Here is a 15,157-nt window from a genome sequence, read left to right on the forward strand (position 1 = left end):
TGTTGTTTGTACGTATCGTTTTGTCCTTTCTGTTCCGTTGGCCATGAGTATATGTCCGTAGTCCAAGAGGGGTCTGCAGATCGCTTTATATATTTTTGTCGCGGTATTTGTACTAATTCCTTTGTCCTTGTATGTTAGTGATCGAACGCGTTTTGTTCTTTTTATCATTTCTGTTCTGATGTTTCGTGTGTGTTTAGTGAATTTCAGTTTGTGGTCGATTGTAATCCCAAGGTACCTTACGTCGTTTTTCGGTTGTGTTATTTTTCCGTCTGCAGTTATTGTGGGGGAGTCAGCGTTGAYTCTGTGGTTCGTGAGCAGAAGTTGATTTTTTGTCGCGTTTGGCGTTAGTCTCCATTTATAAAACCATGTCATTGTGTTGTTTGTTAGTGTTTGGAGTCTTTCAGTCAACTTCAACTTCTTTCAACAACTTGTTAAGATGTGTCCACCCCAGTACATTTGGGCGTCGAATGTTGAATGCGACGAAATTATTTACGGTGAAAATTTACGTTCTTAACTTTTGTTTTGGCCTAAATGCATGCGGAGTGCTTGTGTATGGTTACGGTAAATTTTCGTCGAAATCATGTGTCGAAATCATATATGGCGAGCTTGGAAGAGCAAACCGTTGCTGCATCGCGAAAAAATCAGAAACCCGTGGGAAAAATTAAATTATGGCTGTTTTTGGTACGTGGCCGCAGACGGAACTACTGTGCGCGGTCTCATCGAGTTTCAAGGTCTTTGATAGTTTCGTTATCTAGAACCGACTACATTTATTATTTCCTCTTCTTCGATTCGCTTTTTTTGGTTAAGTTAGGAAGACATGATGTCTACACCGCACGCAAATTAACTACCAATCACTTTACCCGCACATAATTTATATTTTACAGGTATTTGTGATTTTTAGCCGAGAGAACACTATAAGATCGAGAAATTGTTCGCAAAGAGATGCGTTTAGACTCAACTTTCGGATTTTTTTCGGTATTGATGCCGCACCACAAATATACACGGTTGAACATTAAAAACTCCAGTTTTTCAAGTTTCTGATGATGTTTAGTAGATTTTCTAGCAGATTGATAATATCAGGCACATATATTTTGCGTGCTTTTTTCTGCAGGAAATGGGTGCAGAGTATTTCAAAGTTCACAAGTACTCCAACCCGTTCAACGCCAGTCCAACCAGCATCGCCGTTGAAGGCGATCTCTGTGTTTAAAGGTAGAGATTTTATCGAACACATTTAGACTGCCTAAGGCTAAACCATCTCCCGTTAATTGCGATAAGATTCACTTTAGGTCGAACATTCAGCGAAATAAAACGCATTTTAAGAGAAGTGTTTTTTATTTTTTAGTGTTTCAGGCAACTTTCCACGATTGGTTAAGTCATTCTTTAAACGACAACAATTAGGATTCACTTCAAAGATCTGAAATCCGGTAAATTTCTCCTAATAGTTCGTACTCTGTCGCATTTACAAAATATGTTACAAGTTACAACAATCTGCACTACACCATAAATAACTAGGCCCTTAAAACTAACAACAATACTATTTACAGCCGATGAACGATTTTTATGCATTTAAATAAACCACTGCCCATTGACTAAATTCATACTTTATAATCTTAACGCTAATTATTACACTAGGGATTTTACGCGTATGTAATGGTCATTTACACATCGGAGACGAGTATTAGATAAAAGTGTTTCGAGGACTTTTGCGTCCAACCGGTGAAATGAGCAACACAGAAACAACGAAAAAAATGTAAAGAATGTCGTTGAAACACTTTGGTGCACAAAAATCCATTCCACGTACAGTTTAGGAACACCCATGTTCTAATCAAATAGACGATTCTTCTATTCAGTTCAGCACGCCCAATTGCGATTTCAGTGGCTGCTCCTTTCGCTTACATTAATCAGTCTTCACAGAAGAATAGAGCAGTGACAAGATCAAGAGATTTTTCCAAAGCAGATGAAAAAGGGAATCGGATGGACTCGTTTAGAAAAATAATATTTTTACAGGCGTATTTGTGGTTGATTTTATTTCAACCACCGTCAGACCAGTTGGTACAATCACACGAAATCTCAATTTAGTAACAAAAAACTCAACAATTATCTACTGGGAATAATTTCGTAATAAAGCGCGGCTATGTACATCGTAAAAATTTGCTAAAAAAATGCACGGGCACAAAGAGTTAAAAATTAAGTCACTATACACGTAAAAAGGTCGTTGGCTGGCTGGGGGGTGATTTTGGATCTACAATTTACTATCTACAATTAAACAGTAAATAAATACATTTTCATAGAAAACAATTACCTCCCTGAATCTATATACAATGTGCCGATTTCATTCCTTCGGGATTGATCTTGCCCTAGTCACATTTGAAGGCATTGACGATATTCCTAGAGAGCTTCTAGTGTATCGCATCACTCCTCTTTGGCTCCAGCTGCTCAACACAGAGCTAGACGAACTGTACAGGGTCAGACAGCCGGAAAATTACGCTGGCCTTGTATCAGTGTGCGAAAATAAACAAATAAACTGATTTTGAATCGATGCGTTGTTTTGATTTGTTCCCTGGCCGTTGATTTTTAGTAGCTCTCATTGGCATCGATCCGCGAGATCCTGGATGAACTAGCGATGCCCGCACGTTAAGCCGCTGGTTCTCGGTAGAAAGGGTTGACGCCCTTGATGGGCAACGGATGGGCTTCCGTGTTGTACACCCATTGGTCCAGCGAGTAGAAATCCTCGTCGGAAAATAGCAGGTACAGGTACTAGTGGGAAAAGTTTAATGTTTTAACACGGTTTTTGGTAGAACAGCAGCAAGAACATGATATTTAGTCAGACAGAAGTGAGGAATTTATTCATGCTGGGTGTTGATTCATAGCTGCCAGCCCAAGTTAAATACTACTCGCGGCTAAATAGGGGATCGAAACATGTAAGAAACTTTAAAAACCCCAACCAAAACATCAGAAATTCAACCCAATTTAACGCACGTGAACCACAATAATGAAACAAAAAGCAAAAAACAGCCACAGATAAATTGGACTGTTGAGAGAAAGACATAACAATTTAACAACAGTTCTAAAGGAGAAAAACGGCAAAGAAATCGTCAGAATTAAGCATAAAAATGGTAAACAGAATCTCAAAGAATCATGGACAAATAGGATATACGGTTTCAAGGGCCAGATAGTTTAAACTCTAAGTCGTAAGGTTCAGACAATACAACCACGGAAAAACCTAAAGTTCCTGAATGCATCCCATAACATCACTCGAAAGAGATAATCGGCTGCTTAAAGTGAGGGAAAACTCACTTAAATAGGACATTTTTGGTGTTTCCAAGATTTCCAGTTACTAAGGGGAAGCGATTGGCCGTTGGCAAAGACGGATTTAAAAAAAATTCAAGGAAAAACCAAACCAGGGTTTTTTCAGAAGCTAAATCGAAGCGATTGGTCGTTGGACAACACGGATTTTTCAAAATTTCGCCAACGAAAAAGCAAAAACTGAATCCCGCCCATAAGACCACTCGAAAGAGAAAATCGCCTGCTTAAAATGAGGAAAAACTCACTTTATTAGGAAATTTCTGGGAGTTTCCTAATAATCCGTCTGGTACGGACAGACATATCTTCAAAAAAATTGTCAAGGAAAAACCAAAAATCTCTCAAGCCTGCCCAGAATATTAGAAGATTAATAAATCTTCAAACTAGTCGTTGAATATGAATAAATGAACGCAAGCGTAACAATCAAAATAGAAGTTGAATAAAATGGGAAAAAAATTTAGCTTGCAAAACTTCGTAGGAACCTCAGCTGGAATAATTCTAAACAAACTTACCTTCAACGTTTCCGCCAAGAAGAAACTCTGCTGCACATCGTCCTGCTGGGGATCTTCAGAGTACACGTTCTTGATTCCCGTGTAGCCGCCAGGGACTCTGCAATGTTTCTCCAGCGCCTGCAATTAATGCAATTCCTTAAAGAAAGCCCCGAAGGAAATATCAACGAATCGAACCTGGACGGCTTCCCAGCCCCAATCTCTGTACTTTTCATCTTTGGTCAGCCGGTACAGGTAGAAGTACGACTCTATCGTTTCCGGTCTGAGAATGTAGTATTTTTCTGAGCTTTTGAGCGCTCTGGCCTCGGCGCCCTCGGAGAATCTGGAAATAAATAATTTGCTCTGGAAATACGCTCTGGGAATGGTGTCAAGGAGAATTTGCAATAAAGAAAACTCGTACCTGAAAGCCTCTGGACCCAATTTTGTATGCGTCTTGACATACGATTCATGGCAAGTATTCGTAATCTTCTTAGCCACGTCCATGTATTTCGAAGCGCGGTCGTTCTTCAAGGTTCTGGACGCCAAAGCTAGCATTCCGCCTAAAAATCACCCGACAGCTTTTAGTACAGACCACTTTTCTAACCAAACGTCGAATCTTACCCGAGAAACACGCTAAATGATCCATCTTGTGTTCGAGTCGCTCGAACTTAAGATCCGCAAAATAAGTCAATCCAGCCGGGGATTCGTGCAGCATGTATCTGAATGCTGCGTCCATCGATTCGTCGAACATTTGCCGAGCTTCGTTGTCCTGTTTGCCACTTTGCAGCCACGCTTTCAGCAGATATTCGTAGAAACTGTCCCCTAAGGCTCCCATTGACATGTGATCTGGAATAAATGGGAAAAAATAGTTGATTTGGGGCTTTTTTAAATTCAAAATCGACATTTTCGAGCGATTTCGATGTTTTAGGCTGACGCATAGAGCGAGTTGCAAATGGAGAACAGGAACGAAAACAGTACAAATATAACAAATTATGATAAGAAAAACACTGAAAAAAAAGCTGCAATTGCAAAGCTAAGAAGACTGAAAGTGAAAGTTGCTGAAGACAGCAAAAGTGGTCACTGCGACAGAAACAGGCCATGAAACAGTACAAACTATAACAAATGATGACAAGAAAAGAACTCAAGAAAAAATTGAATTGCAAAGTTAAGACGATCGAAAATGAAAGCCACTATTTGTGGCTTTTTACAAAAAAATCGACATTTTTGCGTGCTTTCGATTCTTTAGACTGACGGACAGAGCGATTCGCAAATGCAGAACAGGAAAGAAAACAGTACAAAATATAACAACTGATGACCAGAAATGGACTAAAGAAAAACTGAAAATTGCAAAGATAAAAAGACTGAAAGGGAAAATTTTGATGAAAGCAAAGTGGCCAGTGCGGGAGGAACAGGAAATAAAACAGCACAAAACAAACAAATTATGACTAGAAAAGAACTAAAGAAGAAACTGAAATTGCAAAGTTCAGAAGGTTGAAAATTAATAAACTTCCATCTTGTACTCATTTCAATGGTGCCGTTAATAACATACATAAACGTGAAATGACGACGCTGTAAGACGCACTCAGAATCCTATTTCACAAAACGTACCCAAATACCGATCATAAAATTTAAAATTAGATCACTTTGCTTGTGTTTCCCGATGCCTTCGTGAGGACAAACTGTACTATTTTGCAATGGCGGGTTTCGAATGGTCTAAATTAAGTAAACCAAAAATATTCCACTGCAGTGAATGGACCGAGAGTTAAATTCGGAAATATGAAGATCGACTCAAAAAAAGATGTAAATCATAGCTTAACATTCCAGAAAACATCCCGAAAAACAAAATTTACTTACGTTGGCCCCATTTCCCACTTCTGGGATTCAAGTAGTTTGGATAGAGCCCATTCGGCTTCTCAATGGTATTCAAAACCTGCCTGATCTTGTTCACTTTGTTCCTGTAAATGGATTTTCCGGTCATATCGCTCAGATAGGAAAACTCCAAGTGAAGCGTTCCAAACTCTGATAGGATGCTTGAGCTGCCGCTAGCCCATCCATAGTTCTTACTGGACTGAAACAGAAAAACACCCATTAACTGTGGCTAAATCCAAAGGACGTTTCTCCTTAAGAATCTTGAAATACACAAAACTAGATTCAGGAGAAGATTCAAGTTACTTACTCCACTTTTGAAGTTGACCAATGCGTTGGGAATGCCAGTTGGAGTGTTAAAAGCAGGCAGCAACTTGTCAGCGATTTGTTGAGCTTTGTCCCTGAATAAAACCTCCCCAGTTAGGGCGTAGCATGTTAGAAGACCGCCGATGAACCGGATGTTGGTTTCAAACACGGATACATCAGCAACCTGAAAGGAAAATGGAAATTTGACAATTTCCTACAAAGTTCTGTTGCAGACGAACAATAGGATATTAACAGAATCGGTTTATGTTTGTGTAATTTTTTCCCTGGCCACAAAGCGCATGGTTTGATTCACTGATTTTTAGTGATGTTTTTAAATTTTGTCTTCTAATGTCTGGTAAATGAGCCAAAAGGCTGACAATGTCGCTTTAAATGATGAGCGAAAATGAACACTACCGCATCTTTTAAATATTCGTATATTTCTATCCCGAGTAGCTTGCTCGTACAATAAATTCGCACAAGAAATAAAAAATTCAACATTTCATTCAAATCGGGCAGGATCCTGATTTTTCGCTAATTTCTGAATGATGGTCGAAGAATAAGCGTTTTTATACACGTCATAACTAACATCAACCTCACACTAACCTATAGAAGACACTTGTAGCTAAAAACGCTGAACATTTCACTGAAATCGGGGAAACACCTGATTTTTTGAAAGTTTGTGAATGATGGTCGGAAAATAATCGATTCCGCCCACCTGCACGACTTCCCTTAAAAATTTGCAACATCCAATAAAGCGCAGGCATCTACCTGAAATTCATACAGCCTATAGAGGACACTTGTAGCTAAAAACTCTCAACATTTCACTCAAATCGGGAAAAAACCTGATGTTGTCAAATTTGTGAATGATGGTCGAAAAATAATCGTTTATGCTCAGCTGCACGACTTCCAACATTCGTAACTTCCAATAAAGCACAGGCAGCAGCTTGAAATTCATACAACCAATAGAGGACACTTGTTGCAAAAAAACCCTTAACAATTTACTCAAATCGGGCAAAAGCTTGATTTTTTGAAAATCTGTGAATGATGGTCGAAAAATAATCGTATATGCCCAGCTGCACGTTTCCTTTAAAAATTCGCAACTTTCAATAAAGCGCAGACAGCAATTTCAAATTCATACAGCCTATAGAGGACACTTGTAGCAAAAAACTCTCAACATTTTCCTCAACTCGGAAAAAGCTTGATTTTCTGAAAATTTGTGAATGATGGCCGATAAATAATCCTTTATGCCCAGCTGCACGTCTTCCTTTAAAAATTCGCAACTTTCAATAATGCGCAGACAGCAACTTGAAATTCACACAGCCTAAAGAGGACACTTGTAGCTAATAACCCTGAAGATGTCAGTCAAATCGGAAAAAACCCGATTTTTTGAAAATATGTAAGCGAAAAATAATAGTTTATGCCCAGCTGCATGTCTTCTTTAAAAATTCGCAACTTTCAATCAAGCGCAGGTAGCAACTTGAAATTCACACAACCTGTAGAAGACACCAGTAGCTAAAAGCCCTCAAAATGTCACTCAAATCGGGCAAAAGCTTAATTTTTTGAAAATGTTTAAATGATGGTCGAAACATAATAGTTTAGGCCCAGCTGCATGTCTTCTTTAAAAATTCGCATCTTTCAACCAAGCGCAGGTAGCAACTTGAAATTCCTACAGCCTATAGAGGAGACTGTAGCTAAAAACTTAACATTTCAGTCAAGAGCAGGAAACAACTTGAAATTCGCCTGATTCGAAAAAGCCTGATTTTTTTAAAATTTGTGAATGATGGTCGAAAAATTTACATTTTTGTCCAGTTGCACGTCTTCTTCAAAAATTCGCAACTTTCAATCAAGAGCAGGTAGCAACTTGAAATTTGCACAACCAATAACAGACACTTATAGCTTAAAACCGTAAACATTTCATTCAAATCCGGCAAGATCCTGATTTGGGCACTTTAAAAGAGGGGCGCGCTGTTAAGTGGACCTCGTCATTTTGGATCACCATTCACAGGCTTAAAATAAATCAAAACTTTGTGCAATTCAAATAAACTTCAGTTTCGAATACCTTCTACATAGTGCGCAAAATTCAGGTTTTAAAGTTCAAAATTCCGTCATCTGCCCTGGATTTTAACTCGAACATTTTTAGAGAAGAGCACACAGTTTTTATATTTGGGTCAGAATTCACGCGCTTTGTAAAACTCAAGGTTTCGGTGATTCGAATAAAACTTTCAACATTTCCAGCTTCAACGTTTTACGACGTGACAAATAACTGTGGTTAACAGTGGCAATATTTTCCACTTTTTTGAAGCAATTAATTTCATTGCGTCTTTTATGACTTAAATCGACATATTCCTTGAACAGTTCGCTGTTCCAAACAATTCCATAATAAACTCAATACATTTTCGTTAAAGTTAATCGAATTAATTTTAGTCTTTTCCTAACGAATATTAACCACCTTAGATACAAGAATTTTCAATTCAAAATTACCATTTACTTAATATGTAGTAGCATCGTTGGCGATTTATCTCTTGAGCAAATACGTATATGAGCGTACACACATTATTGTTCAGATAGACGAGTATTAAACACTCATAAATTTTTTCCAATTAGAACAATGACTCATTAGTCCACCTATTCAAACAGTGTGTTCAAGTGATGATTTATGATATAATTTATGGTTAATGATTCTCGTCATAACGTGACATAAAGCATCTTGTTTTCAAATTAAAGAAACACGATTGAAATAAAAATAGAATAAATATAATTACTCGTTGATAATACAAAAACAATGCAAATTGATGAAACCGCGTGTTTCTATTGATACAAACTCGATTTGCAAAAAGCCCGATGTTTTGTCAATTTTCCATTCAGAATCGATGCAAACAGCAGGTATTTAATGCCCGATGAAATCGGCGTGTCGAAATAAGGAAAAACGGCCACACAATGGCTTTTTCCGTTTTGTGTATTTCCGCTCAAACGAGTCCTGAGAACGAATTTAAGTAGCTTTAACTACTGGCTGCCCGCTGGAACTAGCATGGCCAAGAAAGCGTTAAACTAACGAGACATCTTGAGGATTCATCTATTTTAATGGCCACTACGTGATTGGAAATTTACTGAGCACATTCGAGTCGGAAAAAACCCAAAAAGCTGGTGTTTGTGATACTCAAAGCCGAATGCGTTGAACCCAACATAGACTCGTTTAGAAGTCATTCAGATGAAAAAAAATGCACTTAGCAGCGACAATTATCTGGAACAAGCTTCCTTTTAGAAAGCTAGTCAGTTAGCAAAAGATGGGAAACGAAAATAACCTTAACAAGGAAATGCGGAGAGTTAAATTTGTAAAAGTGTATACCTGCAAACTCTGTATGAAAATGGATATTTAAAGGACGGAGCTTACAGCGAAGAGCCGTTGCCTTCTCTAGGCACTCACACCACGGCTCAGAAGGAACCTCGCTCTGAGCCTCTGAGACCTGGCCACGTGTCCAATGGAAGAAACAAGCTCAACTTTCGCTTGAATGAATTATTGAATCAACCCTTGTAGAAATGTCCTCATGAAATTTGGCTCAAGATTGAAAAATTCTAGAAAAGTCCTTGATGGAGCCAACAGTTTGAAACTGTTCTAGTATATACAGTGGATTTTCACTCAATTGTGACAAAAAATCCAGGCCTTTATCTGCATTACTTTGCCTAAATGAATTATTGAACCAACCCTTGAGAAATGTCCGACTGAAATTTGGTTCAAAATTGAAAAACTCTAGAAAACTCCCTGATGATGCCAGCAATTTGAAACTCTTCCGAATACAGTGGATTTTCACTCAACTGTGGCTTAAATCTCAGTTCTGTATATGTATTAATTTTGTCTGACTGAATTTTTGCACTTACCCTTGTAGAAAGGCCCGCATGATATTTGGCTCAAGATTGAAAAAATCTAGAAAACTGCCTGATCAAGCCAGCAATTCGAAACATTTCCAGTAAATACACTGGATTTTCACTCAACTGTGACCAAAACTCCAGGCCTGTATCTGTATTACTTTCGTCTCAATGAATTATGAAATCAACCTTTGCAAAAATGTCCTCACGAAATTTGGCTTAAGATTGAAAAATTCTAGAAAAGTTCCTGATGAAGTCGCCAAATTTGAAACATTCCCAGTATAAGAAATTGACATTCACTCATCAGTCACTACAATTTCAGTTCTGTATCTGTATGGGTTTCGACTGAATTAATGATTGAATCAACCCTGGTAGAAATGTCCGAATAAAACTTGGCTCAAGATTGAAAAATTCTAGAAAAGTCCCTGATGAAGCCAGCAATTCGAAGCTTTTCCAGTAAATACAGTGGACTTCCGCTCAACTGTGCCCAACATTCCAGTCCTGTATTTGTATTACTTTCGCCTGAATGAATTATTGAATCAACCCTTGTAGAAATATCCGCATGAAATTTGGCTCAAGATTGAAAAAATCTTGAAAAATCCCTGATGAGGCCAGCAATCTGGAACCCTTCCAGTATCTACAGTGGGTTTTCACTGAACTGTGACTAAAACTGCAGACCTGTATCTGTATTACTTTCGCCTCAATGAATTATGGAATCAACTCTTGCAGAAATGTCCGCAGGAAATTTGGCTCAAGATTGAAAAACTCTAGAAAAGTCCCTGATGAAGCCAGCAATTTGAAACTCCTCCAGTACATATAGTGGATTTTCACTCAAACCTTTGCCTGAATGAATTATTGAGTCAACCATTGTGTAGGAAATGTCCGCATGAAATTTGGCTCAAGGTTGAAAAATTCTAGAAAAATCCCTGATGAAGCCAGCAATTTGAAACTCTTCCAGTATATACAGTGGATTTTAACTCAACTGTGACTAAAACTCTACACCTGTAGCTGTATTACTTTCGCCTCAATGAATTATGGAATGAAGCCTTGCAGAAATGTCCGCACGAAATTTGGCTCAAGATTGGAAAATTCTAGAAAAGCAGCAATTTGAAACTCTTCCAGTACATATAGTGGATTTTCACTCAAACCTTTTGGCTGAATGAATTATTGAGTCAACCCTTGAAGAAATGTCCGCATTAAATTTAGCTCAAGATTGAAAAATTCTAGAAAAATCCTTGATGAAGTCAGCAATAGACAACAATCTTTGGATTGCTGTTTCAACCTGTTCTGGCGAATAGGACCACACAGAAAGTAAATTTTTGTGAATTTTTAACCATCTTTTTTAAGTTGTCAGTTGCGATTTTAGCACATCTAATGAATCCACCATTTGTTATGGAGATGGAAGCAGAACGAATGGAGAAACACTCAACAATGTCTTTCCACAAAGTTGCATTTTGAAGAGAAAAAAAAAATATGAGGGTCTAAAAAACAAGGATTTGCCACAGAACAATCACAGTTTAAAAAACGACGCGAATGAAACATGAAAATAATTAATAAAAAGAAAACAATTAATCACGATTACGACTCGATTACTAGAAACTAGCAACACTCCGAATGAAGCAACGTGAAGATTCAAAGGAAACATTTTTACAAAAAAAAAATTAGAAAACCGCGAACGAGTTTGGTTAATTTAAAGGTATTTTTTAAAATAAAGTGAGGCAAAACCTAAACTACCGAAAAATTTTGAATATGTTTCATAGGATGCACAATAAGATCTTAAAGTATTGTTTTTTGCAAACAATTGTGGACAACAAAATTAATATTAATAATAATAAAAAAACGAAATTTAATGAAACCTTTGTCTACCAAAAATCACATTTACGAAATGCGAATAACAAAAAAAATTTGCCAAACATTTTTAATTCTTCTACTAAAAAACACAATTTTCTACATTAAAAATTCAGCGCATTTTTCACAAAAATTGTCAGGCTTAGTTAGATATAAATCTAAACCATATTCTGCATACGAAGACATGAGAAGTTTCCTCTTTTGAAAAGACCAACTTTTCGAGGCAAAGTACCCAATAAAAAAGATTTGAAAACACCAATAACCTTGAAAATCAAATTGACGCAAAAAAACTTACCACATTATCAATATGGAATTCGGTGCTGATCCAATCCTTTGCCTGCTTGAACTCATCGTGCATGCCCATCATATAAAGGGTGTCCATGCTGTCCAAAATACTAGCGCCTAACGGTTGGGAGCCGAAGATGCTTCCAGTGTGCTCTTTTTTCGACACCGGTTTCAGCTCGTTCTTGCCCCATGCGTACTTCACGTAACTGTCCCAAGCATGTTTCATCATCTGCAAGAGATTAAGAAGAAAAAACCTGTCACACAGTGTATGCTATGTGGGTATCACATAAGAACAACCATTTAACTTGAGCAAACACTTCAAGCCCTGGCTGGCAATTAATAAAACGATTTCTCAAGATGGAAACCATCTGTTGGAGTACCCCGGTTGAATACTTTAATTGCAGCTCTGTGGATTTCGAGTCGCTCCATCAGAAAAATCACTAAACCGTTACCTCTTTCACTTTCAACTTCCGCTGGCAATTCGTATCGTTTTCGTCCGAGTATCTGGGAGAAATCAACTTCTTCTCATCCACATAATCCGTATCGTTGTCGCCATCCTGAAATGTTTCCCAGGAATCGTAATCGACTTCTTCAGTTAGATTTACATTCGGCTGAAGCACCACAGTGGTCGACTTATCTGAGGCAATCGTGCCGTTTGACCGGGACGACAAGCTGACCAATCGACTGATCAGCACTGATTGTCCATTTGAGGTGGGAGCTAATATTATGGAGTCTGAGGATGAGCGAGAGTTTCTGCTTAAGTAGACTGCAGTGCAGGCCATCACCATCAAAGTGCCGGAAATTCCAACTCCTTTAAGGGAATATTTTTTCGGTGAAGAATCAAGCAGTGATTTTCGGAATTGTGGAAGCGTTTACGAACAGAAACAGTGAGAAAAAAGGCAAAATCACAAAACTTATACAGGAATACCTGATAAGACTATGAAGAACTGTTATATATACGATTTTAGCAATACACATAAAACAAGTTTTTTCTTAGTTAACTGGCTTAAAGCTTAGAGCAAAAATTATTATTACGAATGCACTTTCTATGAAAAATTTTTTTTGACATTAATAATAATTGGAAGGAAAGCCACAAACGAATTGCGTTTTTTTTTTAATTAAGCGGGAAACAAGAACAATTTGCTGTCTGCTGCTCGAATAACCAACAATTTTTTCTCCGCTCCTTTGAATAGTAACGCAAAACTTTAGCAAGAAATGAGCATTTTACATCATTATAAACTCAACTTTTGCATGGTATTAAATCCGGCAGCAACCAGCGGCTTATGTAAATAGATATTTTTTAATTGCTTAAATTGACAATTTAGACCTCAGCCTTGTGAGACGAAAGGAATATAAAAGCACACGACCGAAAAATGTGAACGTTCTATCACAGTTTCTTTAGAATCTTGCATTTCTTCCACAACTCCACCAATACAGACTTTTCAATTCTCACCTACAACTTTAAACATAGTTTCAACTCCAACCAGCACTTGCCCGAACAGAAATAATGCAACTTGAGCAACACTTGCTTAATGAATGGCACTTTTTGCTTAAAAAAGGGTCACTTCTTCGGCTGGTTAAGCGGACGAGACTCGAATAGCTGAAGCGCTGCCAACCATGGAAGCGCAAAGGCTTAACAGTGACTGGTGCAGGAAGCGCGAGCCTCCTGAAGAAAGGAAGATGCGAATAAACCGACGAGAAAACGAAGAATAAAGAGAACACACACATGGATAATGATAATAGCTGGTCACTATCATCAGCTTATCGGGGAGTTTTTGAACTGAACATCTTTAGGTTTATTGATAAAGTATAATAGCGCGGTTATTGTGGAATAAAAATAACTGAATTTCAAAATCATTGTCAGAAAGCGTTCTGAAGAGAAAGAAAATCTGGCGACTTGGGCCTAGGTTGCCAAAATCAGCATCACCCTAGAAAAAAGCTGCCTAATTAATTTGTTGGTCACTGAAACTTAAATCCGGACGTTAAGCCGGCCACCATGCAAAAACGTACTTTTTTTAATAAGTTGTGCACTTCAATCAGCAGTATGGTATTTGTTGAATGAACATCGCATGGTGTCAGATGACCAATCAATCGGCTCGTATCACGAAAGAATTTTTCCGATTTTTCTATTCATATGCAAACCAGCGGCGTTCGTTTGCTTAATCAGTTTCTCAACCCCGTTCCGATACTATCAGGTCAACAATTGATTAAGTGTCAAGGCACCGTGACTAGAAAGCGAAATGGAACATTTTGAGTTGATAAAATGGTGCAAGTAATGAAAAAAGGGCAAAATATAGACAATAGCTTTTATGTAAATTGCCGATAATGTGGTTATTGTGGCTGGTTGGCACTCAGTAAGTATACGTGGTCTGTAATGTTTTTTAACTCATAAAAAACATGTTGCGTTATTGTCGTGAACAACATTGTGAAACGCAAAAATCTCCACAAAAAAACCATGAAAACCTCATATACTCGCAGGCTTTACATTTTCACCAGGCTTTGGCAGCCGGTAAATTTTAGCGATTAAAGCCAGTCAGAAGCACCGAAAGTCCAAATGCAAGTAGAAGACAAAATCTCTCTCCGATCAGTGAGGACGATGAAGTTTTCCTTTTGAAACCTTAAAGTGACGAATAGAGAAAAATGTAGAACCAACAAAGGGAATAAAACACCTCTCACAAGCTTCTAGAATCTTCTCAGTTTTACAACAGACGAAAAGTAGAAGCAATTTAACAAATAAATTTTACACAAAACTACACGCTAAAAATGAAAAAAAAAATTAAACATACAAACTAAACAATATTCCGTAAAATATAAAATGATACAAACGCAGCATCAGAAATTATAATAAAAATGAAACATCGGTAACTTAATATTCACCCAAAATGTCTCATATTTTTAACATTAGAAGAGTTTCAAATAATATAATGTAGAAAAAGTTCCAACAGAAGCAGGAAAGATTGTCGCTTTTAACACAACTTAAAACAAAGTTACGCCACACAAATACGTAAAAACTGCGATGATAAAATGTTTTTAAATCTCCCCATAAATTGTATTTCCTTGTATTTTTGTACTTCTGAGGCTTTTGACAGTTGAGAAAGCTTCAATTAAGCGACTGGAGAAAAAGTTGTAAACTTATAGATGAGCTTAAAGCGATCTTTAACAGCTGAAAGACGATCGATGAGTAGATTGAATAAAAC

The 15,157-nt window shown here is 37.6% G+C and overlaps 2 protein-coding genes across 5 annotated transcripts in view; one reads left to right on the top strand and one right to left on the bottom strand.

Annotated features, from left to right (window-relative positions):
* LOC109534602 (actin-related protein 5) overlaps positions 1–1,321 on the top strand; it is a 4,601-nt gene extending 3,280 nt beyond the window's left edge. For both annotated transcript variants that reach the window (XM_048663338.1, XM_048663334.1), the window contains exon 10: positions 1,112–1,321. In XM_048663338.1, coding sequence (XP_048519295.1) covers positions 1,112–1,207 — 96 coding nt within the window. In that variant the 3' untranslated portion in view covers positions 1,208–1,321. The remainder of the gene's footprint in view (positions 1–1,111) is intronic.
* Positions 1,314–15,157, bottom strand: part of LOC109534603 (mannosyl-oligosaccharide alpha-1,2-mannosidase IA) — a 64,535-nt gene continuing 50,691 nt past the window's right edge. Inside the window, exons 1-10 of one of the 3 annotated variants that reach the window (XM_048663353.1) lie at positions 13,414–13,728; positions 12,413–12,771; positions 11,971–12,189; positions 5,968–6,147; positions 5,646–5,859; positions 4,413–4,637; positions 4,213–4,351; positions 3,990–4,134; positions 3,816–3,932; positions 1,314–2,757 (exon numbers count right to left, since the gene is read on the bottom strand). In XM_048663353.1, coding sequence (XP_048519310.1) covers positions 2,635–2,757; positions 3,816–3,932; positions 3,990–4,134; positions 4,213–4,351; positions 4,413–4,637; positions 5,646–5,859; positions 5,968–6,147; positions 11,971–12,189; positions 12,413–12,771; positions 13,414–13,429 — 1,737 coding nt within the window. In that variant the 5' untranslated portion in view covers positions 13,430–13,728 and the 3' untranslated portion in view covers positions 1,314–2,634. Of the gene's footprint in view, positions 2,758–3,815; positions 3,933–3,989; positions 4,135–4,212; positions 4,352–4,412; positions 4,638–5,645; positions 5,860–5,967; positions 6,148–11,970; positions 12,190–12,412; positions 12,772–13,413; positions 13,729–15,157 lie in introns of those variants that run through there. The other 2 variants (XR_007280730.1, XM_048663344.1) reach the window with 2 other exon arrangements.

This window comes from Dendroctonus ponderosae, unplaced genomic scaffold (assembly GCF_020466585.1).
Source record: "Dendroctonus ponderosae isolate FM_Combo_2020 unplaced genomic scaffold, Dpon_F_20191213v2 Dpon_F_20191213_1, whole genome shotgun sequence".
In the NCBI taxonomy this organism is placed as follows: Eukaryota; Metazoa; Arthropoda; class Insecta; order Coleoptera; family Curculionidae; genus Dendroctonus; species Dendroctonus ponderosae.